General features: G+C 41.0%; 1 protein-coding gene across 1 annotated transcript in view; it reads left to right on the plus strand.

The window, feature by feature from the left end:
* The first annotated feature begins 326 nt into the window (after positions 1-326).
* The window catches only part of CDC123 (cell division cycle 123), a 44,832-nt gene continuing 17,504 nt past the window's right edge, over positions 327-27,654 (plus strand). The window contains exons 1-7 of the mRNA XM_052650942.1: positions 327-462; positions 5,073-5,144; positions 9,284-9,341; positions 9,784-9,816; positions 15,652-15,747; positions 17,972-18,078; positions 27,260-27,308. Coding sequence (XP_052506902.1) covers positions 389-462; positions 5,073-5,144; positions 9,284-9,341; positions 9,784-9,816; positions 15,652-15,747; positions 17,972-18,078; positions 27,260-27,308 — 489 coding nt within the window. The 5' untranslated portion in view covers positions 327-388. The remainder of the gene's footprint in view (positions 463-5,072; positions 5,145-9,283; positions 9,342-9,783; positions 9,817-15,651; positions 15,748-17,971; positions 18,079-27,259; positions 27,309-27,654) is intronic.

Genomic DNA, 27,654 nt, shown 5'->3' on the forward strand with positions numbered 1-27,654 from the left:
TCGCGGCACCCGTAGCAGCCCCCGCCGGTGACCTTGCCGCAGAAGATTGCCTTCCGGGGCAGAGCCGCCGCTAGGCGACAAGCGGTGCGTTTCGCGATTTACAACCCTCTTCAGAACTCTTCCAGAATTCCTCTCCCGCGGCCAGCACTTTGTGTTTGTGTGTACACTAAAAGCACGCCCAAGGTTCTTTTTCTCTGCCGCGTGTGTGTAGTACACTAAAAGCACGCCCCAAGTTTCTTTTTCTCCGCTCCTTCCGCCCTGCCTCACAGACCGGAAGTGTCCTTAACCAAACCAGCTCGGCGGGCACTTCCGGGACGGGAGACCAGGGTTCCGGGAAGGTGCAGGGAGGAGAGGGAAAGGCGGCGGCGGCGGCGGCGGCGGCTGGAGAATGAAGAAGGAGCATGTGTTGCACTGTCAGTTCTCCGCGTGGTACCCGCTGTTCCGAAGCCTCACTATCAAGAGGTGAGACTGGAGGTTACGCCGGAGCAGTGGGCAAAAGGGGACTGCAACATTTGGGGCGAATCCCAGCTCCATCAGAAACAAAACAAAAAACTGCAGGCCCGGATGGGAACACCAGGGCCAGATTTCGACTTCCCAGTGGTCTTTTAGAGTCGGGAGAGGAATGAAGTCGATCCGTGTTTGCCGTGCGTCGTGTTGTGCGTCAGGGAGGGTGCTGGACAGGTAGGAGGGCCACGTCGTGGCTCAGTGAAGGTCAGAGGCGGGCTGAGGAGCAGGTGAAGCTAGTTCAGGCTTGGGAGTTCACCATTCCTGCCTTTAGAATTGCCAGTGGGGTAAGGTGTTCAGCGAACTGGGTGGTCTGGACTTTGCCTATTGACTGACCCTCCAGGGGGTGGGGCGTGGGGGCTTAATAGCTTTTGGTCCCTGTCAAATGAGAATAGTGAGACCCAGCCTCAAATTCTATTGTCAAGCTCCAGTATGATAGTGTTAGTGGAAAGCATCAGTAGAGTATACTGATGCGAAGAGCCAGCTCCTTGGAAAAAGACCCTGATGCTGGGAAGGAGTGAAGGTAAAAGGAGAAAAGGGCTGCAGAGGATGAGATGGTTCGATAGCATCACTGACTCAATGGCATGAGTTTGAGCAAAGTCCAGGAGACAGTGAAGGACAGGGAGGCCTGGCATGCTGCAGTCCATAGGGTCGCACAGTCAGATACGACTTAGTGATTGAACAACAACAGCAAATGTATTGTTAGGGAAGGAAGCCATCTGGAAGAGGAGTGGAACAGTATTTGTTTTCTAGTTCTCTGGCCCACAACAAGGAATCCATGCCCTGCTTGCAGGGCAAGCAGAGGATTAACTGTTTTCATCCTTCACCCGGTCATTCAAGGTAATGTAGGCAAGGCAGCTAGGAGAACATCCCAAAATGTTCAAAAGCAGTTGTGACATCTGGAGTGTGATGCAAGGGTAATCTTTCCCATGCTAAGGTGAATAGCTCAAAGAACTGCGTATCTGTGGGGAGGACTTTCTGTCTTTTGCCCTGTTCCCCTTTGGCCCTAGATTACTACTAATTAGATAGCAACCCTTCCTTCCTTTTTATTTTGGGTGGGGAGTGTGAATACAGAGAGGGAAACTTCAGATCCTGAGTATTTGGAAGAACATAAGGAGGTTATTCATAAGATAGTTCTTTTCCATCCTGTTATTCATACATGAAATGGGCTCCCAAGTTATCCAGGGTGTGATGGAGGTTAGAGCAGCTCGAAGGAAGATAAGCTTTGCATTTGAAGATGGTTGGAGTAGCACTAAAACAAGGAAGAACTTACACAGCAGCAGCGGACGTTATCTTCCTACATGATGTGCCAATCCTCCATTATCTTGCATAATTGAAGTAGGCTTAGGGTCTGAGATGATGCTAGAGTTATTTGTGTCATGGTGTGACAGAAGGTACTTTTGTGAACCGGTCAGACATTTTCACACAGAGTTCACTCAGAAGTGTCTTGTATTTTGTGTGCAGACACCTTTTGTCAACTCAAGGAAATTTTTCTTTGCTTCAGCAGTGAAGTATAATGGTCAAGAATTGGACTCTAGGGTCAAGACCATCTGTCTGCCTTGGGAATTTTGGTTCCATCAGCATCTTGTGAAAATGGCTTAATCTCTGTAAGCCCTGTCTGGAAAATTGAGAAAATAATAGCATTGTCATGAGAGTTAAATGAGATAAAGCATTAAAAATGCTTGGCACTCTTTTTGACATAAACACACAAAAAGCTGCTTGTTTTTAATGTGTTTGATTTAACCAGAGCTTAAAATAGTTTTAGTTCACTTAAAATATGTGCCATTCATATGAAGCTGGGAGTGAAAAGTAAACCAAGGAGGGGGATTTTCTTACCAGTTCACAACTGAGCTGTGTTGCCTGAGAGTATTCTGTGTCTTTGCACTGTAACTCTGGTCTACTTAGTTCTGTGTAACATCACGGGGACGCAACACATGGTACGGTGTCCCTCTACGGCCCAGGTCATTCTGGTGGAGTGGAGTTAGGTTTGTCATTGTCATTGTCAACTTTAATGCCAAGAGACCATGGACTCAGCCTTATTATTTGGCGTTTATTAATCATGGTTCAGAAATGATTATGCAGGTAAAAATACAGAATTTTTTTTTTGACACGTCCTAGAACTTTGACTCAGGACTTCCCTGGTGGTTCAGACAATAAAGCATCAGCCTGCAATGCAGAAGACCCAGGTTCGATCCCTGGGTTGGGAAGATCCCCTGGAGAAGGAAATAGCAACCCACTCCAGTACTCTTGCCTGGAAAATCCTGTGGAAGGAGGAACCTCGTAGGCTACAGTCCATAGGGTCTCTAAGAGTCGGACATGACTGAGTGACTTCACTTTCACTTTCACTTTACAAATAAGTAGCTAGGTGACTTTGGGTCATCCACTCTACCTTTCTAAGTGTTTCTTTCCTCAAACATGAAAGTTATGAATAATCTCCTAAAGGCTCTTGTAACCTCCATTCCATTAGAGTAATTTGTCTGTGTGTATAGAATTATATCGACTTGATGGAATAGGTCATTACATTTCTTACATCTTTCAGTTGGGCCTCGTGGATTCTTTTTTCTTTTAAAATTTTATGTATTTATGTATTTCTGGCTGTGTTCGGTCTTTGTTCCTGCGCCAGCTTTTCTCTAGCTGCAGTGCGCGGGCTTCTCATTGTGGTGGCTTCTCGTGTTGCAGAGCACGGACGCTAGAGTGCCTGGGCCTCCCAGGCGCCAGAGTGTGGGCTCAGTAGTTGTGGCGCTGGGGCCTAGTTGCTCCACAGCCTATGGGATCTTTGTAGACCAAGGATCGAATCCCTGTCTCCTGCACTGGCAGGTGGATTCTTTACCACTGAGCCACCAGGGAAGCCCCAGCCCTTGTGTATTCTTGGCTGCATAGTGAATTTTAGTGACAAAAAAAATTTAAATTAACAGTTGGGTTAAGTATGCCGGGCCATGGCTTGTTTATGGCCTCAGTTGCTCAGGCTCGGTTCCTTTTTCTTGCGAGTTTTGGTGGCGTTTGGTACGTCTGTGCTTGGTGCAGCGCTTACGTTACTTGAGGTTTTTTTTTTTTTTTTCCCTTTTGTAGCTTTTCCCACTCCTAGACATTGAGTTCTTAACTAAGTCATCTAGGATTCCTCAACTAACGTGACATAATTCAGGGTCACATCATTAGGGTGACTTTGGAACTGTGACCGCAGGACGCAGGGACTCACGAGAACTGTCAGTGTTGGCTCATACCTATAAGAGCCGTAGACCCTCCAGAAAGGACAGATATGCAGAGAATTCACAGTGGAATCAAACAGTACGTAGATGTTTTGAACCCAGTCAAGGGGTGATGCAACCCGGAGGGAATGAGACCTGAGAATTAGTTCTCCGACCAGGGATTGAGCCCAAGTCCATGACAGTGAAAGCCCAAGTCTTAGCTATTGGACAGCCAGGAAATTCCCTAGAGTTATGAAAATTTAAAGCAACTTTTAAGTTTCAAAGGCTCACTTGAAATTGGTTAAAATTTAGCAGCTTTACAAATAGAATAGTAAGATTTGTTAGTTGAATTTAAAAGCCTGAAGAAGTAGGCTTTTGAATGTGAAATTGTAACTTTGAGAAATCAGATGTTAATTTCTAAAACTGAAGTAGCCCATGAGGAATCTTTCCTGTGTAATCTTTCCAAAACCGTCTGTAATGTTACAGAAAACTTAATAAATAAATGAAGCGTACTATTATGAGTCGATGGTTCCTCTGAACGTACGTAGGCCGCCATCGTTTTGAGTTTTTAGAAAATACATGCCTCACAAGCAAAGTAAGAACGTTATTTTAGGTATCTGTGCCAGAATTTTTCGATGATTTATCATTGCAAAGTAAAAAAACCAAATTATCCCATCCGTTTTTCAAGTGATATGAAGTATGGCTTTGCCATCCCTTAATTATGATCGTCTGAAAACAGTTCACCTGAAGCATGCCCAGGTAAGCAGCCGTGTACTCTAGAGATGAGGTGAACAGAATGCCGTCATAGTACATCCCTGCGTACTGTGAATTTTCGACCTTACACTTCCATTGCCAACCAGAGGTGCCCGGATCTTAAGCCTGCTTCCACCCTGTATCTTAGAAGGTGGTCAGGTGCTGTTGATCTTCTGATTCGTTTGGTCATTTCCTGTGTTGCTGCAAATACCTGCGGGCCTCCATTTTCTTAAAGGCACATAACCCTTGTACTCACAATTCTTTTGAGCTTGTTGCCTTCATACTGTGATTTCAGTCTAGTTCTTTGGATTTGGCTGTTTTCGGGATTTTTTTTGGTTTGGTTTGGTTTTTGTTGTTGTTGCTGTTTTTTTTTTTTTTTTTTACCTCAGAGTCAATAAGGGTAATTACATGCACCTAATTTAGTTTATTGAAACATTTATTCATATTATTCTAATTTCTAGTCTGCTGTTGCCAAATGTCCATTATTAACATTTCCCACTTCATATTAAAATAAAGGGAGCAAGTAATTCAGAAATTGAGTTTGGAACTTTTTCTCTCTGCTTGTGGTTGGTCTTTTAAAATGATGCCTTTTTTTTGGTATGTGCATTTTTTTTTTTTTTTTTTTTTTAGTGTCATTCTTCCACTTCCTCAGAATGTGAAGGATTATTTACTCGATGATGGAACTCTGGTGGTTTCAGGAAGGTAAGGCATGTCAGAAAAATGTTCTTTAAATTTTAGCATAAGGAAATGTAATGATTCAACCTCAACAGTTAACGTGTAAAGTAAGTACATTAGCTTTGGCCCCATTCTCTCCTTTTTTTCTTTCTAGTTACAATTATGTGCTGATCTTTGTCCTTCCTATATTCCTTGTTAATTCTCAGTTGATAAGATTTTCAAAATTGAACACATCCTCTGCGAATAATTACAATCTGTAAAATCGAGTAATTCCTTCCTTCTCTTCCTGTAGAAAATGGGTATGGTAACTATTCCTCTTGTTCAAGCAGTTCTTCTGTATATAAAGGAAAGTACCATGCTTCAGTCTTTTTAGTACAAACTTGAAAAAGTTTAAGAATCATGTACTTTAATGACATTCCTATTTTTTCATTCAGATCTCCGCTCAGAAGTCATGTTATCTAAGTGTTCATCCTTCACTTTCCTTTGTAAAGTAGCTTAATGGTAACCCTTGCTGATGTCATTCTGTTTTATGGAGTTCTAGGTTGGATATAATTTTCTCTTAGAATTATTAAAAAAAATTTTTATCAAGCTAAAATACACATAAAATTTACCACATTAACCATTTTTAAGTGTACAGTTCAGTGGTATTGAGAGCAGTTATAATGTTGCAGCCATCACCGTGATCCATCTACAGAACTCTTGTTATCTTGTAAAACTGAAACTCTGTACCCTCTGAACACTAACTCCCCAACCCGCCTTCCACCAGCTCTTGATAACCAACATTCTGCTTTTGGTGCCAGTGATTTTGACTACTGTACGTGCCTCACATAAGGGGGATCAAGCAGTAGCTAGCTTTATTGCGCGTAGCATAATGTCCCCCAGGTTCATCCGAGTTCAGCACGTGTGAGAATCCTTGTTAAGGCTTAAATACCACTCCATTGTATGGTTTACCGCATTTTGGTGCATCTGTTTTTTTCTCCTGACCTCACTTAATTTTTCTGCATAACTCTTATTTCCCTCCATCATTCCTTTAGTCATTCTATTATAATGCAGTCTTCATGAGAACAGAGACGTGGGCAACTGTGTTCCCAGCCCTTGGAACAGTGCCTGATATATAACAGGTGCTTGACAAACATTTCTTAGGTAAATGAACTCAGAAGTATAATTAGAATTGTGTGTGTTTTATGGTAACACTAATTTTACCATTTTGTTGTTTAGTCACTGAGTCGCATCCGACTCTTTTGTGACGCCCTGGACTGTAGCCTGCCAGGCTCCTCTGTCCATGGGATTTCCCAGGTAAGAATACTGGAGTAGGTTGCGTTTCCTTCTCCAGGGGATCTTCCTGACCAGGAATCGAACCCATGTCTCCTGCGTTGGCAGGTGGATTCTCAACCACTGAGCCACCAGGGAAGCCCGGCTTTACCATATATATTATATATCTACATATATTTTTTTTGGTCTGATGGATCTTCTGTGTAGCTTCCTGGATTATAATTCTGTTTCTGGTATTCTCAACCTGGTAATAACCTGAAAATTAATAGTTTAGAGCCTCACTGATGTGGAATAATTGCAGGATAAAGCAACAGAATAGATAGGCGAGTCTCAACTTTGGGATATTTACAGACATAACTTTATTATTTTCCAATGTAGAACACATAATAAGCCTACAAAATGGGAGTGTAAAGAAAACGCCTCCTGACAATAGAAAGTGCTGAGCAGATGTCAGTGCTCTGAGCATGTGGAAGAGCTCCTACAGTGTATTTCATTGGCCAGACGTGTCTTCTCTCTCTCTGGAGAGTCCTTGGTTTCTGACCCAGGCGTCTACTGTCTTCTGCCAGATTCCATGGCACCATGGCAGGCTACTTGTTAGCTTGCAAGTGGGGTGAAATCTCGGAGCCTCGCTAATGCTCAACACTGGGCGAGTCTTCTGCTGGTCCTTCTGAGGTTACTCAGTTGAGGTCAGCTACTGCTCCTATAGTCGTTCGGTGGCTCGACCTAACTGGATGGTTTTAGGATGGCCTCACTCCTGTCTGGCAGTGAATGCTGCCTGTCAGCTGAGCTTCTCTTTCCATGTGATTTCTCATTCTCAAACTCCACTCCATTATGTGGTGGAAGCAGCATTCCAAAAATGAGGGCAAGGAAGCTGTAAAGACTTTGACACCAAGGCTTAGATCACATGGTGTCCCTTGTGCTGCGTTGTTGGTCCCAGTGAGTCTTGAAGCCAGTTTGGATTAAAAGGGTGGGGAAATAAATGCTGTTTCTTGATGGGAAGGGTGGCAGGGTCACACCACAAATGGCGTGTCAAGATGGGGAGAGCTGTGGCCGTCTGTGTACATCATCTAAGGCTCTTGTTGTTTTCCCCATTCGCTGTTGCGTGTACTTGCTGTGGGCTCTTTCATTCTAGAGACGTATGTTTCTTGGTTTTAGAACTTTTAGAAATATTGTATCTTTGATCATTTCCTCTTATTCTTTTGCTTCTCTTTCTTTCTTTATAGATGTTAGAACTGCCGGGTTAATTCTCTGAATTTTGTCATTTCTCCTCTGTTGTCTCTTTGTCATCCTAGTTCTATTTTATGGAAAGTTTCCCTGATCTTGCCACTCATTCTATTGAGCTTTTAAATTTCAGCTACCATGTTTTTCCTTTTATACGAGTTCAGTCTTGTCCTTTCTCATGAATGCAATATCTTCTTTTATCTTTGAAGATATTTGTGATTTTTAAAAATATTTTTCATCTGTTTCTTTTACTGTCTTTATTCTGTCCGTGTACTTTTCCTCCTTTTAATTAAAAAACTCTTTTCTCATCTTGGAGCCTTTTATAGGTCTTCTAATGATTGTAGGCCTTTATTCATATTTAAGAGTGAGGGACACACACACATAAACTTTGTGTACTAGTGTGGGGCTTGTTGACTACGAGTGCCAGCAATCAACAGGAATTAATGGCAGATTCCCAGATGGCAATTATCTGTAAGTCTTTCCTCTGGGATTGCCTAGCATCTACAGAGACAAGTCCTCTAATCTGTCTATATCAGGGAACAGGGAAGGAAGAAGGGGACTAGAGGTGTCACTCTGAATGTGACTTCCACTTGTAACTGTTGTTTTGTGGCATTTCACCCCCGCATTCATTTGGGGCATTATGCACCTTACCCTCTGGTCCATGGAGGGGGAGTTGCTGGGGTGTGCCGGGTGAGGAAGACTGGACGCGTCTTCTTGCTCCTGTATGTTCTGTACACGCATCACCCCTTTCAGAGTGGAGCTGTGGGCCCATCATGTATGATAGCTCCAGGGGCAGCCTGTTGCTCACTGGGTTACCCCCTCACCGGCTTTCTCTTTTCCAGACTTCTGTTGCCTCTTTGCAAGTGTCTCTCTTTGGTCCTTTTTGCCCTTGTGATATTTTAAATCTCTTTAGTAGCATTTCAAGAGGGAACCTAGGGATGGGTAAGTGTCCGTGATTAACCAGAAGCCTCATCTTTCCTTTCTCTCGTAGTTGCTTGGTATAGAGCCTCTGCTGGTTTCTGTTCTGGTTAGTGCTGATTTTTTGATGCTGTGATCGAGTTCTTTGTAGCCAGTGGTTTGTGGCTGAGTGCTGAGAAGGGGCAGGGGCAGGGGCTGAGGTCTTTCAGCCTCTCTGCTTTGCCCCCAGGGGTGAGGATTGGCTGCTAGCGGCCCTTTTCAGCCCCTGCTTCGCTCACTGACTCTTTCTGAGACAGCGTGTCTGACCATGTCTTTCTCTCCCCCGTGCCCTCCAGCAGTGCCAGTCCCGACCCAGGGTGATTCCTGCCAGCAGCCTGCACGCACTGTCTTCACTGTTAACAGAAGATGCCTGGCTGTGCCCACAGGGTGTCCATCAGCTGCCCGAAACTACTTCCCCCACAGCTCCTGCTGTGTCTCCCTGGTCTTGGGCAGCACTTTCTCCTGTCGAGATTCAGAGCTGGTTCTTAGTGTCCTCCAGGGCAGAGTTTGAGATTTTCTTTCCCCTGTTGCTAGTGATTTCTGAGAAGAAGACAGGACATTTTTATTCTACCGTCTCTTATTGAACGTTCACTGTTGTTAATTTCAGGTTGGTTTTTATTAGTTTCTTCTTAAATGTATATGAACACTCAGCACACCTGTAATCATGACTGCCTGGCACCAAGGCTTTCTCATGCTCAGTTTTTATGTTCTTCCAGGGAAGACCCACCTGCACGTTCTCAGCCAGACAGTGATGATGAAGCCGAAGAAATACAGGTTGGTTCAAAATACTATGGGGCTTCCCTGGTTGTGCAGAGGTTAAAGTGTCTGCCTGCAATGTGGGAGACCTGGGTTCAATCCCTGGGTTGGGAAGATCCCCTGGAGAAAGAAATGGCAACCCACTTCAGTATTCTTGCCTGGAGAATCCCATGGACAGAGGAGCTTGGTGGGCTACAGTCCACGGGTTGCAAAGAGTCGGACACGACTGAGTGACTTCCTGTTCCATAGACTGTCCTAATTGAAATGGTTCTGGCTTAGAGATCTTAACGTACATTCAGTAAAGTCAGAAATTCCATGGAAACCTCACTTGGACATGTACTTTGTGTGCAGGAAAAGCTGCCTCCGGTGTGTGTGTCGGTTTTAGATGGAGCACTGCTGTTTGGAAGCCAGGAACACTGTCCACATTTAACATTCTCTTTCTGTCCTCCTTCCCCTGCAGTGGTCGGACGACGAGAACACGGCCACGCTTACGGTAAGAGCAGCGCGGTCTCAGGACCGCCCGGTGCCGTCCCACGAGGCGCTTCTGGGTTTCAACGCAGATCACTCTCAACTCCCATTTAGTCACCATTTCAAGCTTTTATTTATTATTTTGAAAAATAACTTAAATCACTCTTCTTAAGCAAACTTCAATAGCAAAATTAATAACGTGTGTATTTATCAGACTCTGCTTAGTTCTGAAAACGACACAGTGATGTCATGGTAGGAATGAACGGATGAACGAACCCAGGGCCCTGATTATGGTGTCTAAGTACTGGTTTCCACTAAAAGGAGCTGAAGCTCCCTGGAGAAATTCAGGACTGGGGGTGGGAAGGTAAAGAGGAGCCTGTAGGAATTTGTGCCAGAGAGGAAGAAGGATGCGGACATGATGCAGAGGACCCAGCCAGCTCGATGGGCTCCCACTGGCCACATATGTGAACATCATAACAAAACAATGACAATAATGGACTAGCATTCGACTCTACGGTCCTATACTGACATAAACAAATGCTTAAATTCAACAAACGAAACAGAAGAGAAAGCCTTTCTCTATAGTAGAAAATTCGACACCAGCTAATAATTGAGAAGGAACGATAGAAATCAGCATTTACAGCCATCCTAGTAATCATGGAACTGATGTTAAAGCTTGTGGGTGACTATTCAATAAGGGTATTTGAGTCTTCTCAAAGTATGGCCACCAAAATTACTTGAAAGAAAGTGAAAGTATTAGTCACTCAGTCGTGTCTGACTCTTTAAGACCTCATGGACCGTAGTGCACCAGGCTCCTCTGCCCATGGAATTCTCCAGGCACGAATCTGGAGTGGGTTGCCATTCCGTTCTCTAGGGGATCTTCCCGACCCAGGGATTAAACCCTGGTCTCCTTCATTGGCAGATTCTTTACCAGAATCTTTACCATCTCAGATTCTTTGCCATGTGAGCCACCAGGGAAACCAAAGTTACTTAACTGGTTACAAAGAGAAAAATAGCATCTTCCGGTGGAAAGACCTGTCGGCAATATGAGCAAAGTCAACCTTGTCGGCGATGGGGCACACCTGCCTTGCCTGCGTCCTGCATGAGGCTCAGAGGGACACCTCACCTGCCGGCAGTGCACAGCCTGAGTCCAGCCATGAGGAAATGGCCAGCAAACCCAGCGTTCTGGAAATCACACGGAGTGACTGCCCCAGGCTCTTTCAGATGGTCAGGGTCATGAAAGATAAGAGCAGCAGAGAGAGGAAATGTTACAGATGAAAGGAGATGAAAGAGACAGGACAAGTTAATGCAATGCATGATTCTAGACTGGGTCCTAGGCCAGAAGAAAATAGCCCATTTTTCTTCTGCTGTAAAAGACATTATCAGGACAGTGAGCACAAACTGAATAAGATCCATAGATGAAATAGTGATGTTATATCTGTGTTAGCTCCCTGATTTTGATAATTTGCCTAGCTTACATTAAAAAAAGAAAAAGTGACTGCTTTTTAGGAAATACATGTTGAAGTACTGTGTGTAAAGGGGCATCATGACTTCTGCTTACTATGGAAGGTATATGTGTTTTACACACGCTCCAGCATAGCTGTGTATGGAAAGGGGGTTGCAGAGAGAGAATGATAAAGCAGTGCGGTAAAATGCCTGCATGAAGAGCGTATAGAAAATTTTGGTTAAATGCTTCTTGTAAATGCTTCTGAAAGTCTGAAATTATTTCAAAATGGAAAATTAATTTAAAAGTGATTGGGTTTCACCAGGCCAAACTAGATGTTGTTGGTCAGGGGAGCTTTCAGGGCAGAAGAGCACACACCCAGTGGTAATAATAGTCCAGTAGTGTAGCTACAGAGAAGCCCAATTTAAAATGCAGTCAAATAATCAAGATGGGTAAATTTCAAAGACACGACAGTGAATTTCAAAGGGCAGGTTGCGAAAAGTATACATATCAAATAACAGCCATCACGTTAACATTTTTAAATATTTTGTATCATAGGCAGACACACGCACGTAAGTGTAGAATCATGACTAGAAGATTGCGACAGCCTTGTAATGCTGGCTGCCTGTGGCAAGAAGAAAGGACTAGGGAGGAGAGCAAGGAGGTTAGGAGTTTCTTGAGGATCTGTGATGTTCTTTCCTTAAGAAATTTAAAGGTCTGGATCAAGTATGTCAAATTGTTGAATGTATGGATCAGGGTATATATTTTTTATATGTTTAAAACATTTATTTGATGATTAAAAATTTTTAAAGAAATACTCTTTCTGAATGAGTATGGTAGGGCTGTGGTGGGTAAAGTAGGAAAGATAAGTGAGTTTGGATCATAAAAGTCCACGGATGTGAGTTAAAGTGCAGATTTCATCCCACTTAAAACATGAACCTTTTCTTAGACATGGAGAAGGCAATGGCAACCCTCTCCAGCACTCTTGCCTAGAAAATCCAACGGATGGAGGAGCCTGGTAGGCTGCAGTCCATGGGGTCGCTAAGAGTCGGACACAAATGAACGACTTCACTTTCACTTTTCACTTTCATGCATTGGAGAAGGAAATGGCAACCCACTCCAGTGTTCTTGCCTGGAGAATCCCAGGGACGGGGGAACCTGGTGGGCTGCTGTCTATGGGGTCACTAAGAGTCGGACACGACTGAAGCGACTTAGCAGCAGCAGCAGTTTCTTAGACCACTAAGGAGTTAGGTGTATTTAAAATCAACTCATTGTGCTATGGAGCTTAAAAGAATCCTATTACTAGCTAAATCTGTTAAAAAATCATTTTCAGGAAAGGATGGAATCATGACTTAACACACGTGAAGGCTTTAACTCACGAGGGAACCAGGCAGACGTTTTAACTGGCTCAAAAGAGAACCCAAAGGACACACATTTATAGATTAGGAATATGTAAATATGTATTGTATTTACATAAAAAAATGAATACATAAATAAGGCAAAGCTGGTTATGTATCCCTCGAGGGGGGACAAGACACCTGGGTTTCTGCCAGACAGAGTAGAAATTTCATGTCTGTAAGAAATACTGTTTTCACTTACCTGTTATTTACCAAGTTGTAAACCATCTCGCAGACCCGGCTAGAATCAGGTAACCTAGAAAAGTGCTGTATGTATACAATACATAGTCGGCCACTGAAGCACAAATTTTTCTGTGTAATACATAAACTTTTTGTTATTTAAATTTATTTTAGGATCTTTGTTGCAGGATTTCTTAAAGTTCTTAAGAAAATTCTTAAAGTTGAATAATTTGAGAATTTGAGGGAATTTATCAACTCTTTTAAAATGTAATACAGAATAGCCAGTATTTTATAATAACTACAGTGAAGTGAAACCTCTAAAAAATTGTGAATTACTATATTGTATACCTATAACTTATAAAGAAAAGATGTAATACAGAAATATAAAGCAGTCCTTATATGTGAAGTTCAATGGGATAGGAAAATGAAATTGTTTTGTCTTTGAAGATCAAATCCCTCATGTTTTAATATTTTTGTAACTGTCATTTATTGAAAATATAGCTAATGCAGGTCTTAAATGAGTGTGTTTATAGATGAAGCTGGTTTGGTTGCCAAAGCAGCCACTTCAGGGGACTCTAAAGAAATTACTGCCTTAACAGAAAGCATAATTTCTTTTGCCGGGGAGAGGAGAATGGAAGATAAAGAAGCTCAAGAGTGTTACTTGTTTTGAAAGCCTCTCTGAAAGGCATTTATTTCACGTATCTTACTCCTTGGAAGAAAAGTTATGACCAACCTAGACAGTATATTCAAAAGCAGAGACATTACTTTGCCGACTAAGGTCCGTCTAGTCAAGGCTATGGTTTTTCCAGTAGTCATGTATGGATGTGAGAGTTGGACTGTGAAGAAAGCTGAGCGCCGAAGAATCGATGCTTTTGAACTGTGGTCTTGGAGAAGACTCTTGAGAGTCCCTTGGACTGCAAGGAGATCCAACCAGTCCATCCTAAAGGAGATCAGCCCTGGGTGTTCTTTGGAAGGAATGATGCTAAAGCTGAAACTCCAGTACTTTGGCCATCTCATGCGAAGAGTTGACTCATTGGAAAAGACTGATGCTGGGAGGGATTGAGGGCAGGAGGAGAAGGGGACGACAGAGGATGAGATGGTTGGATGGCATCACGGACTCGATGGACGGGAGTCTGAGTGAACTCCAGGAGATGGTGATGGATAGGGAGGCCTGGCGTGCTGCGATTCATTGGGTCGCAAAGAGTCGGACATGACTGAGCAACTGAACTGAACTGAACTGAAGCTGAAGAAGACAAGCAGAAAATGGAGATGGTGGCACGCTGTCTAATTAAGTAACTAAAAGACACTTCTGACCTCCGGAGGTCAGGTATATCTGCAGCAGTCACCTGCATCTGCAGCAGAAAGAAAGGAAGTACAACCTCCCCGTTTTTTTAACTTTTATGTTTTGGTCTGTTTCTCAGCCTTGAGTCACAGTTTTTTTTTGTTATAACTGGGCTAGATCTTGGGAATCAGCATAAGCCTTTTTTTTTTTTGGTGTTTCTTTATTTAGGATGACTGAATAACAAGTCATCCTAAAACTTCATGACTTGAAGCAATAATCATTAAAAATTTTTAAAAGGTTCTCCTCCATTTAGTTATTATAAAAAATGCCTTTTCCCTCATGTTGTACAATAATATATCCTTGTAGTCTTACACTCAATAGTTTGTACCTCCCACTCCTTTAGCTTATTCTGAAGTGAAGTGAAAGTGAAAGTTAGTTGCACAGTCATGTCCGACTCTTCGGGATCCCAGGAACTGTACTCCACCAGGCTCCTCTGTCCATGGAATTCTCCAGGCAAGAATACTGGAGTGGGTTGCCATTTCCTTCTCCGGGGGATCTTCCCAACCCAGAGATCGAACCCCGGTCTCCTGTATTGCAGGCAGATTCTTTACCAGCTGAGCTACTAGAGAAGCCCATTAGCTTGTTGTAGACCTATTCTAGTTTTTTTCCCACTTAGGGAAGAGCTTGTCATGATGGGACTTTCAGTACTAGCAGTTGCCCACTAGGGGGCAGCAGATATAAAGGGCTAAAACTGACCGCAACGCATCCGTGTTTTTTTGTATTCTTGCTCTCCTGCAGGCCCCACTTGTATCTTTCTCCCCTTTCTGTCCCCGTGCTCCTGATGGTGACAGAAGACTCGAGGAAGAGCAGAATCGTAATGATGTTTACGTCCCATCACCTCTGTATTTCTGCTTATTTCCTGGTTGAAACAGCACAATGTTTTGGTTACTTGCTGATATAATCATTTTTAAATCAACCAAAAAAGAAAGAACATTTTAATTTCACCAAGGTCCTATTTTTGAGTTTTGTTTATATTAAAACCTGTCTGGAAATAGCCATGTTTAAATGCAGTTAGCCACATGATTTATTTCTCATTTTTGAAGCCTTTTGGGGGTATGTTCTTTTCCTGCAAATGGAAAGGCTTCTGGTCCTTTAAATATGAGGTATTACTTCTGAGAATTGAAATCGGTGCACAGGTGATATTCCATCATCTCTTTTCATTTAATAGGCACTGGTTTTATGTCGGTGTTAAGAGAACCATTCATTCCTTTTCTCACATCCCCAGGTGCCTTGAAATATTAACAGTCTCCTTAGCTTTGTGGGGCTTGATTGTTTTGGAAAACGTCATCTGAGCACTTGTTATTCTTTTCCCTTCCTGACGAATGTTATCTGATCATTGATTTTATTTGGCTGAGTTCAGAAATTCTGATAGTAATTTGTTTTCTAAATTATTTTCAATACCCTGAAGTGTTGACCTTTGTGAGTTTTTTATCTTGTTTTCTATATTTATCGTGCTGATACTGACTTGCCCAAATGATTTCTTCCTTCTCTCTGTAGGCACCAGAATTTCCTGAGTTTACCACGAAAGTCCAGGAAGCGATCAATTCCCTGGGGGGCAGTGTATTTCCTAAGCTTAACTGGAGTGCCCCAAGGGTAGGAGCACGTCTGTAAATCTCTCACTGTGTGAATATTGTCTTGTGATTCCATTTCATTTTATATCCCCACGGAAGGTCTAATTATATTCCTAATTCTAGGGAAAATATCATGGAATTTATTTTTGTTTTCCTCCTGTTATTTATTTTCCTGATTTGGCAATGCATTTATTTCCTTGGGTCTGTGAAATACTTTGTATTTTGCCAACTGACAATTTCAGCCTGTTGTGTTGCTTATTACACTAGAAATCTCAGAAAATGTTCCTCTGCCCTTTTCAAAACTTCAGCTCTTCAGTTTGACAGAGAAACTTTTCTCTATTGAAAAATAATAAAAATTAGAACGTTGTGGGATCTAGAAATAGAACGGTTTGACAAATCAACTGACGTTTTCTTAAATTGTGTTTTATTGCTTCAACATTGCATTGATAAGATTTTTTAATTTAAGATCTAGGGAAATGCATCATTTTTTCTATTCCAGTAGAAAACAGTTTAATGTCAGCAAAGCTCATTGAAGGATTCAAGACTTTTCTGCATTTTCGAAAACTATCTTTGTGTGCTTTCATCATTTCTTATTCTAACATGAATGATACATTGTACTTAATCTTTTATTTTTACTTATTGAAATTAGTGACATATATACATAGTTTAAATTTCTGAATGCTCGCTATAAAAATCAGCCGGTCCTGACACTGTTTCCCACTGCTCGGAGGCAACTGTGTTCATATATTTTAGTACCATCTTTTGTTATTTTCCTCAATAACTCTATTCTTACATCTTAAGCGTTTCTGCTTTAGGACAGAAAGGTTCAGTACTTTTTCATCTCTTATTCTCACTACTTCCTGTTGCAGTTCACTGTCCTCAGATAGGAATAGCATACCTCGATTACATCAGTATTCACTGTGCTTTGTTGCTCAGTCATGTCTGACTCTTTGTGACCCCATGGACTGTAGCCTACCAGGCTCCTCCGTCCATGGAACTTTCCAGGCAAGAATACTGGAGTGTGTTGCCGTTTGCTTCCCCAGGAGATCTTCCCAAGCCAGGGATCGAACCCTCACCTCCTGCATTGGCAGATGAATTCCTTACCACTGAGCCACCAGGGAAGCCAGTTTTCAAATGCATTTTTGCAAACACTGCATACACATCTGTAAACTGTGTGTTGCTTATGTTTTCTTGTTCAACATTTTGTCTTCCTTAGAGTTAATAATTGTCGTATTTATTCAGCTGCATGGTTTTCTGTATATATACTGTTGTTTCAGTGGAGTTAAATCTGTGTGTTCAGTATATCATCTTTAAACAAAAGTTCATCATCTTTTTTCATTGGGAAATTTAAAGAAGTTATTATTTAAAAAATTATTAGAACTCATTTTTAGTTTATCTATGAGGAGTAAATTGGGTCATTCTTGACTGCTGATCTTTGACGGCTTGAGGCTTTCCAGTTAAGATGGGTAGATTATTTGTGATTTTAAGTTATTCCTTTGTTCATTTTTTTTTTTTTTTTTATTGAGTGCCAGCTATTTACTACCGCTTCCTTTCATGCAGTGTGGATAACTGGACATTTTTGTTTTGCAATCACCAGTTTTCTCAATACATTACTGCCCTGTGTCTGATCTATGGGAGAAGTATGTTTCTTAAAATAACTTACTCTGTCATTTTTAGGCTTGTTTCACTGAGGTTTGTGTCTCCTCTGTCTGCTGTTCTTACTTTTTTTTCCTTTGGTTCCTACGTTTGAGACTTGCACCATTCAGAATATGTCATCTTCTCTCTCCCAGCTTTGATGGACATGGGTCTTAAATGCTGCAGTCATCAAACTTCAGTGTTTCAGCTGTCTCTCCCCAGAAACAGAGAGAAACGCTCTCTGTTTTCTTAGTAGCTGATCAGGCTGTTTCTTTCCACCTGGATCTTCTTGCTGAAGTGTCGGCGTTTCTGATGTCTCTCTATCCCCTTCTTTCATCATCAGTGAGGAGGACACGGGGCAGTGTCTTGGGCCTAAGCTGCAAGATGAGGACCTGAACATCTCAGTTCAAAACTGAGTATCTGTCATGCAACAGTGACCTGATTGTTTGTTTAAAAGTGTCACTTGACAGTATAGCTAAAATTTCTTACCTGATTTTTTTCTTCAAACCCTTGAAGTTACATGCATTATTGATTCTGGATATAGGCTATGAACTTCATTCATAGCAGCTAACTTGGAATGTATACTAAGCAGCACGTGCTTTATTCTTTAGGACGCCTACTGGATAGCAATGAATAGTTCTCTGAAATGTAAAACCCTCAGCGACATCTTCCTACTGTTCAAGAGCTCCGATTTCATCACTCGTGACTTCACCCAACCGTAAGTGTGTCTCTCGTTCTCTTACATCAGTAGTTTTCAGTGCTTGTGAGTTGAGCTGCAGATGAAATTCCTTTAGTTCTAGTGCTGTTGTACACAACAGATCCACATAACAAGGCTGTTTCATTTTCTGAAATGATCTACTGAAGCAAAACTTTCTTTTCTGTTGACAGCAAACGGTATACAGTGAATATCCCTAGATACCAAGGGCTTTCTGAATTCTGCCCAGTAAATATGTTGGTAATTTTTTTCTTATTATAAGGCCAATATATGCTTATCATAGAAAACTAAAAGCAGGAACTATAGCTAAACAAAAACAGGAAGTAAGCGGATTCATGATCTCAGCACAGTTGGTTTTATATACTTCCAGAATTCTGTCTGTGCATAGGTATAGTACGGATACACCTGTCTCTAACTGTATTCCAGTTTTTTACAACACAAATGGGATCATATAATTCATATTGCTTACTAGGCTGCTTTTGCACTCATTCAGTTCAGTTCAGTTCAGTTCAGTCGTTCAGTCGTGTCCGACTCTTTGCAAACCCATGAATCGCAGCACACCAGGCCTCCCTGTCCATCACCAACTCCCGGAGTCCACCCAAACCCATGTCCACTGAGTCAATGATGCCATCCAACCATCTCATCCTCCGTCGTCCCCTTCTCCTCCTGCCCTCAATCCCTCCCAGCATCAGAGTCTTTTCCAATGAGTCAGCTCTTCGCATGAGGTGGCCAAAGTACTGGAGTTTCAGCTTTAGCATCATTCCTTCCAAAGAACACCCAGGGCTGATCTCCTTTAGGATGGACTGATTGGATCTCCTTGCAGTCCAAGGGAATCTCAAGAGTCTTCTCCAACACCACAGTTCAAAAGCATCAATTCTTCGGCGCTCAGCTTTCTTCACAGTCCAACTCTCACATCCATACATGACTACTGGAAAAACCATAGCCTTGACTAGACGGATCTTAGTTGGCAAAGTAATGTCTCTGCTTTTGAATATGCTGTCTAGGTTGGTCATAACTTTTCTTCCAAGGAGTAAGCGTCTTTTAATCTCATGGCTGCAGTCACCATCTGCAGTGATTTTGGAGCCCCCCAAAATAAAGTCTGACACTGTTTCCACTGTTTCCCCATCTATTTCCCATGAAGTGATGGGACCAGATGCCATGATCTTCGTTTTCTGAATGTTGAGCTTTAAGCCAACTTTTTCACTCTCCTCTCTCACTTTCATCAAGAGACTTTTTAGTTCCTCTTCACTTTCTGCCATAAGGGTGGTGTCATCTGCATATCTGAGGTTACTGATATTTCTCCCAGCAGTCTTGATTCCAGCTTGTCCTTCTTCCGGTCCAGCATTTCTCATGAGGTACTCTGCATATAAGTTAAATAATCAGGGTGACAGTATACAGCCTTGACTTACTCCTTTTCCTATTTGGAACCAGTCTGTTGTTCCATGTCCAGTTCTAACTGTTGCTTCCTGACCTGCATATAGGTTTCTAAGAGGCAAGTCAGGTGGTCTGGTATTCCCATCTCTTTCAGAATTTTCCACAGTTGATTGTGATCCACACAGTCAAAGGCTTTGGCATAGTCAAGAAAGCAGAAATAGATGTTTTTCTGGACCTCTTGCTTTTTCGATGATCCAAAATCTTTATGTCATTAAATAGTAAATGTATCATTACTTTAAACTTGCTTCAGAGTATTCCACTGGACAGCTATAGCATCATTTATTTCACTGGTTCTCTCTTCTTATATACAGTCCTGCAGTGAGTATCCTTGAGCTAAATCTTGGTGTGCTTTTCTGATTTTTTCCTTGGGATAAATTCTTGGACACGGCAAATTCCCTGGTGATCCAGTGGTTAAGACTCTGTGCTATCACTGCCAAGGGTTGAGGTTCAGTCCCTGGTCAGGGAATTAAAATCCCACAAGGCACGTGCTGCAGCCAAAAGGAAAAAATTCCTAGACATGAACTTTATTTTCTCCCCTCTGTCAGTTACTCTGTAGCTAATCTTCATTGGAGGCAGATTGGACACCTGCACTGCTGAGCTGTAGCTGATCTCTTCATACTTCTGTTCTGTCCTCTAATAGCGGTTATTCTAGATTTCTTGTCCTACCTCATTTTAAACCCCAAATCTCAACTAAACTAATCTTTAATCTCTAAGATAAAGCATATCAGAAAATCTAGAAACTAAGTAGATAGACAGGTGAAAAATATTGTGTATGCCTGCCATATCTTCCCTAGTTCAGTTTGCTAATTCATCCCCTGTTAGCCTCAAATCTTTTTTTGAAGAGGAGCCTGGCTTGAAAAAAATACATTCCCTATGAGTCAGTTGTGCGTCGTCTCTTTTACGCCTGGTTCTGAAGCTCAGGCGTGTGGTTTTAGTACTACGTTAAAGAGAGCGAAGTTAGGTAATAGTAAGCGAGTATGATCGTATTGCCAATTTATTGTAAAAGGAGTTTAGCTGTATTGATTTTTCTGTTTCATTTACAGAAAAAACTTTATGTTGTTGTGATATTTAGGTGTCAACCTTTTATGGTTGTGTTGGCACAGGTGTGATAAAGAAATGACTGACTGGTATTTCAGTCAAATAAGCCCAAAACAAATAAACCCAAACAAACTCAAAAACTGGTTTGTTTTAGGGGTGATGGGCAGCATTTTCATTCTGAAAGATACCCTCTGTTTAGAAGATGTTGTGGCTTTCAGGTTTTTTTTGCCATTGTAGAGCTTTTTGTCATCAAATGCTTTTGTAAAGAGGCCTTGGAATATATTGCATCAGAAATACCCTGTACCTGTTAATTCACTGGATATGGATTTTTACACACGTTTGCTATTAGTTTCAATGAATATATATATAAGGACATCATTTCCTTTCCACAGGATATAAACCATTTTTAATGCTCTGTGGCCAATGGTGTTTAAAACCGTCTTTGCAGTCCAGTGACCTGCTGGCTTCCCTTAGCACACCTCTCCTTTTATCTTAGGTGAATTTAGCTATGATTCCAGTGAAGGGTAGAAATACCAGTCAGTCATTTTGCATTTTATGCTTTTTGACTTTTGCATGGGGAATAGGTTAAATCAGCAGGTGCATTTGAGGCCCTGTGTTTGGAGTGTTTGTCCGCAGAATACCATCCTTCTCCCTGTATAAATAGTTTGGGTTGGCAGGACAGATACCAAGTGCTGAACTTTCAGACAGGCAGTACTTCCAGAAATCTTTGTCAGTCGTCACTTATGTAACAATTCGTAAGTCTTATCAGTCTTGAAAAATCCCTATTGATTGGGTCAATATGGATGATCTTTGATCATAGAGGTCTTTCCAGACCCCTTAAAAATTAAAGAGTATGATCTTTAAGTAGGACAGGATCTTGTCAGTGATTTAATTTGACCCTTTCATCATTTAGAAAGTTGAGGCCCAAAACTGTTCAGTAATTTATCCCTATAGTTAATAGAACCAAAACCAGAATGTAATTTCAGTAATGTCATTCTAAATGTTCTCTGTTTTCATTTGATGAAGTTATAAATTCCTTCTTTTCTAAAATACTTCAAAGTAAAATATTATAGAGTGTAAGAAGGAATATTATAGTATATAATTATATGTGTAGAATTATATAACATTATGAAAATTATGTAACATTACACTCTTTGGGAGCTTGCTTCAACAGAAGAAACAAGGATGTCATAGTTAAATTTACAGGTTAACAGAAAGCCAACCAGAAAGAGTTCTCACACAGGGTTCTTAACAAATACATTATTTAACAGGGAGTCTGGAGATGGACTATTTCTAAGGGCTGTCGGCAGCTCATCAGGGCCAGCAGGGACCAGGCTCTTTCAGTCTTTCCCTCTGTCACCCTTGGCTTACTGGCTTGATGTTTGGGTTCATCACCCAACATCATAGAATGGTTACAAGTTAGCTGCTGTTCTGTACATATGGTATGAAGATGACAGTATCTTAATCGAAAATAGGAGGGGTGGTTCCGTTGCCTCTCGTTCTTCTCTGTGAGCAAGTAAAGCAGTCTGGAACCTTCCCTGAGACTTCCTGATAGCTCACGGTCACATAGTTACTCAGCCTCATCCAGTCGTTGGCAGAGGGAACAGAGATGCTGTGACTGGTTTAGAACAGAGGCTCTCCAGCTTCAGCTTGGATCAGAGTCATCTGGAGAATTTGGTAAAACACAGCTTCCTGGTTCCTACCTCCCAAGTTTCCAATTCACTAGGCTGGGCTTAGGGCCCTAGAATGTAATTTCTGACATGTTCTCAGGTGACGCTGGTGCTGCAGGTGCGGGCCCGCAGCTCAAGGACTTTGTGCTTAGCTGTACACGTGCACCCCAGGGTGCCAGAGGACCACATGTCTTCAGCTGAACACCGCAGTTCAGTTAGCAAGGATGAAGGTTGGGACCAGCTAGAGGGTAGACGACTAGGACTGCTGTCACCATTGTAATTTGACATGGAATAGTAAGTACACTCTTACTTTTCCTGTCAGTCAAATGGTTATTGTGTACAAGAAGCTTTGAAAAGTGGAAGTTGAAATGTGACACAGCGTCATCTCTCTGCATTGTACTTGCTGAGTGAATTATTTGCCCAGATAAACATTCTTTGTGATAAGGCTTGTTGAGTCAGAAAGCTGCTTTCACTAATTATTTTATTGATGGGGGTGTCACTTCAGTAGACCGAGGCAAGAAAGAAAAATCTGGTATTCAGTTGGAATGTAGAAGAAAGGGCTGAGTGAGTGAAAAAATTAATCCATTAATTGTTTCTCTGAGAAGGTCATGCATGACTAAGGAACGTAGAGTTACTAGAGGTCAGCAAAGTTCACTTAGTAATTTAAGCTCAGTTTTAATCAGCATAATTTTTATACATTTTGTTCTTAAGATTATTGGAACTGGTTATTAACCCTAAAATTCAGCAGCAAATAGTTTCAGGAGTAAAACTTTCTGCCTAAGTTAGACTTAACAGAACCTATACCTTATAATTTTTTTAGGCCCATTTATTTAGGTGACAGCATATTAAAAAGCAGAGACATTACTTTGTCAACAAAGGTCCGTCTAGTCAAGGTTGTGGTTTTTCCAGTAGTCATGTGTAGATGTGAGAGTTGGACTGTGAAGAAGGCTGAGAGCTGAAGAAGTGATGCTTTGAACTGTGGTGTTGGAGAAGACTCTTGAGAGTCCCTTGGACTGCAAGGAGATCCAACCAGTCCAACCTAAAGGAGGTCAGTCCTGGGTGTTCATGGGAAGGACTGATGTTGAAGCTGAAACTCCAATACTTTGGCCACCTGATGTGAAAAGTTGACTCATTTGAAAAGACCCTGATGCTGGGAAAGATTGAGGGCAGGAGGAGAAGGGGACGACAGAGGGTGAGATGGTTGGATGGCATCACCGACTCAATGGACATGAATTTGGATAAACCCTGGGAGTTGGTGATGGATAGGGAGGCCTGGCGTGCTGCAGTTTATGGGGTCACAAAGTCGGACACGACTGACTGAATGACTGAACTGAACTGATTTAGGTGACAGTTTTTCCACTTTATATCACTTTAATTTTATTGTATTTTTTAAATTTAAGTGTAGCTGATTTACAATGTGTTAGATTGTTACAATTTTAGATAGCATATTTTATCTCTTTTTGAAGAAGAATTTATGATAATTCGAATGAACACACCCAGTCTCCCTTAATTCAGTAAGATTTTTTGTCTTTGCTTTTCCACCACCAGTGAGACCTAAAGAAATGGAATCTCTGTACCTAAACTCTTATTTTGGATCCTGACGAGCAGTAAAATCTTTAGCACTACCACTTTGGTGCTTAATTTTCCGTGGGTGCTGTGTTTTTCTCTTTTATTTGTGTCCTTGGCATAATTTTTTTTTTTCTGATATTAAAGGGTTGTTTTCTGTGACGTATAACGTTGTAATCTTCCAGTGCTTTAGGGAAGCTTATGAATGAGGATTGTGCCCTAGTAAAATAACTAGGCGGTCTTCCACTTTAAAATATTCATGATTTTGTGTACTGCCAACCCATAAAAGTTTAATGATGATGTCTTCTCTTATAAAAATAATCAAATTTTGATCTCAGCCAGTGGATTTAGGCAATACCTGAGTTGTCTAGAGTCAGTTCACATAGTTACTGTTCTCCCAGCTGACTGATTCTATGATGTCTCTTTCTTTCCTTCCTGCCACATTGACTGGCCCGCTCTAGAGAACTCACAGCATTTGACTAGTGTAACTGCAGAGCACTAGAGACAAAAGGAGTTCTTAAAAACAACCAGAGAGCAAAGGCAGATTTTGCAGAGAAACAGCAGTAGAACTGTCAGCAGATTTCTCGAGAGGAATCTTGTTTCATCAGTTCTTTCCCTGAGGCCCTGAGTCCTGGCGGGTGGAGATGAAAGTAGAACACGTGCCTGCGTGGTTTCTCCTTTCTATGGGACACTCGTCAGTCTGGACCCGGACTGATTTCGGGTCTAACTTGAGAAATTCTGTAACAGTTGCCCAGATTCCAAAGTGATCACAAATGATTGCATGTTTTTTCACAATTCAGACAAATTTTCCAAGTGTTATTTAAATGTATTGGTTAACACAGTGGAAGTGTTAGGTATATGACATATTTCTTGCTTTTGCTCACAAATTTATAACATGTTATATAATTTTACATTATCTGCTGAGTTGGGATTTGAGAATTTATACTAGTTCTTACCATGACTTTTAAATTATGTTCATAGGACAAAAGCTAGAGTAGATGGAACAATTCAGTATTTTTTCTCTGTAACTTGCTTTCCTTGATCAGTGCCTTGCTGCTATTTTTGGGATCCTGCCTTGTTGTTTTTTTTTTTTTGCAAATGTGAAACTTATTTTTGGAAATGAGAGAATCAGGGTTTTTTTCCCTGTATTATAGATGCGAGTGTTTGGATCGTCTGTGTTCTTGGTTTAGTTAATTAGGGAATAATACAGATATTGTTATATTTGGTATGATTGAAGACATTTTATTGTTTTTGTTAGGATACTCATGCTAGGATTGTTTCTTCTGTATTTCTGTTTGTATTGTTTCTTCTAGGAGTCTCAGTGTAGTAAGCAGCCTTGCTTGATTTAAGGATTTCTTTCCTTTTTTCATTGGGACCTGTAATTTTTAGACTGATAATTTGTGTAAGGATTGTAAACATTCAGGTGTTGCTAATACTCCACCTTAATGCATTTTTACTTTTTAAACCTACTTCTTCCAGAATATAAAAGGAATTTAGATATTCATATGCAATATTTTTTGCAGTTTTTCATATGAGCTCCTGAAAATGTTATTTTTGACCTTCACATTCGGTCTTAAATTAGATGGCTGCACGCTTACCTCTCCTTTCAGAAATTGTACTTGGCCATCTGGTTAATCATCTTAATAAGAAAAAGCCTTGTACAGTAATCTCATGCAAACATATGTTCTCATGTCTACCTTCTGAAACTAGTCAAGGTTTTTAAATAATGTTAAATGTTAAACCAATCACCACTTAAAAAATTTGTTACAGGATTGTAGGATGCAAACCTGTATTGAAATGTTAACTTATTTTAAAGTAACAAATGAGGATTAACCAAAGGTTAAAATTAATATTGTAGGGAAATAGAAGCATTAAAAAATTTAGATAATGAAGACTTGTGTTTTGAAAGTGTTTGTTTTGGTTTTCTTATAGAATTTTAAAAACAGGTATATTATAGAAAGTTAATTTGTATGTGTGTGTGTTAGTAACTCAGTTGTGTCCAACTCTTTGCAACCCTGTGAACTGCGGCCTACCAGGCTCCTCTCTGTCCATGGTATCCAGGCAAGAATACTGGAGTGGGTTGCCATTCCGTTCTCCAGGGGATCTTCCCAACCCAGGGGTCGAACCTGGGTTTCCCACATTGCAGGCAGATTGTTTACCTCCTGAGCCACCTTAGATAACCTTAATCCTACCTGTTCTTTATAAAGTAATGTATTAAGTACTAGTCTCTGTCATTAGATTTATAAAAACCGTCAACATGGTTAAAATCACATTTCAGAAATTAAAATGGTAGGATTTCCCTGGTGGTACAGTGGCTAAGACTCTGCACCCCCAATGCAGGGGGCCCAGGTTTGATCCCTGATCAGAAAACTAGATCCCACATGCCATAGCTAAGAGGTCGTATGCCACAACTAAAGATTCTGCTTGCTTCAAGTGAAAGATCCCACGTGCTGCAATTCTAAGACCTGGCACAGCCAAATAAATAAATAATAAAAAATTTTAGAACAATTAAAATGGTAGTAAGGGCTTTCCAGTTGGCTCAGTGGTAAAGAGTCCACCTGCCAATGCAGGAGATGCGGGTTCGATCCCTGGCTTGGGAAGATGCCCTGGAGAAGGAAATGACAACTCAGCCGCAGTATTCTTGCCTGGGAAATCCTGTGGATAGAGGAACCTGGCCAGCTACAGTTCATGAGGTAACAAAGAGTCAGACATGACTTAGCAACCAAATTGCTAAACATCCCTCCCCCAGGCTCTCTGCACCACTGCCACTGTGATATTCCTAAAGCCTGAGTTTTGAAATTCTTGGTCTGCTTGTTAGGTTCTCCTCACCAGACTAACCTCCTAAAGGACAAGGGACTCGCCTCATTTTAATGTTTCCAGTACCTTACCAGCCCCTGGCATATGTGGGCATTTAATAAAGAATATAAAAAATTGTCCATGAAACTGAGGATTGTTAGAAGAAGAAGCAATATGTTTACTGGAGGAATGTTTTTTACATGGGATGTGGGAAAAGGATTAGATGAATGTTGTGTGGCTTTAGGTGGCAGAGTTAATATCAGCAGAGAACTAGGTTCTGGTTCTAGTTAATGTAGCAAAGAACACAATGAGAAATAAACCACAGTGCCTTCACACTCTCATTTGGAGTCAGGAGTTAAGACAGTTTGCATTATGGTCCTGACTTGGTCACTCACTGTGCTCTTTTTTGGGTTTTAGCTTTTTCCTTTTTTTTTTCTAACAGAAAAGCAGAGATTATAGTAGCTCATATAGTGGTTTTGAGGACAAATGAAATAACAATTCAGGGTGCTTAGGCTAATGCCTGACATTGAATGGTGCTTTATAAATGTTCATTGAATTTGAATTAATCTCCTAATTCATGTTTTTCGTAAAACCTTACTCTCCCTTTAAATATATATGCTATGTTTGCATAAAGTGACACCATAAAATAAAGATTTAATTGCCTTTCTTTCCCCTCAAAGATTTATTCATTGTACTGATGATTCTCCAGATCCATGTATGGAATATGAGGTAAGAATCTTTTCTTTAAAATCTTGATAAAACTGATATGAATTATAGGGTAACTTATGGCCCAGCAGTAATAAGATTTGACTTCATCATTTTTTGAGTTGTATGTTATGTCAGAACTCCCAAAATGATAAATAAATGATAAAGATGCGTTTTGTCATGAAGAGTTTTAACAGTTCTGTTAGACTAATAATAGATCATAGCTCTGTTCTCTACATTTCATGTCAAGAATGTTTTATGCCTTCTTTAAATTAAAAAAAAAACACACTTGATAATGGCAGTTGTTAAGACACAGTCTCCACATAAAATTGTTTATCAGACTAGTAAATATCCTCGTTTTATATTGCTT

This window comes from Budorcas taxicolor, chromosome 13, assembly GCF_023091745.1.
Source record: "Budorcas taxicolor isolate Tak-1 chromosome 13, Takin1.1, whole genome shotgun sequence".
In the NCBI taxonomy this organism is placed as follows: domain Eukaryota; kingdom Metazoa; phylum Chordata; class Mammalia; order Artiodactyla; family Bovidae; genus Budorcas; species Budorcas taxicolor.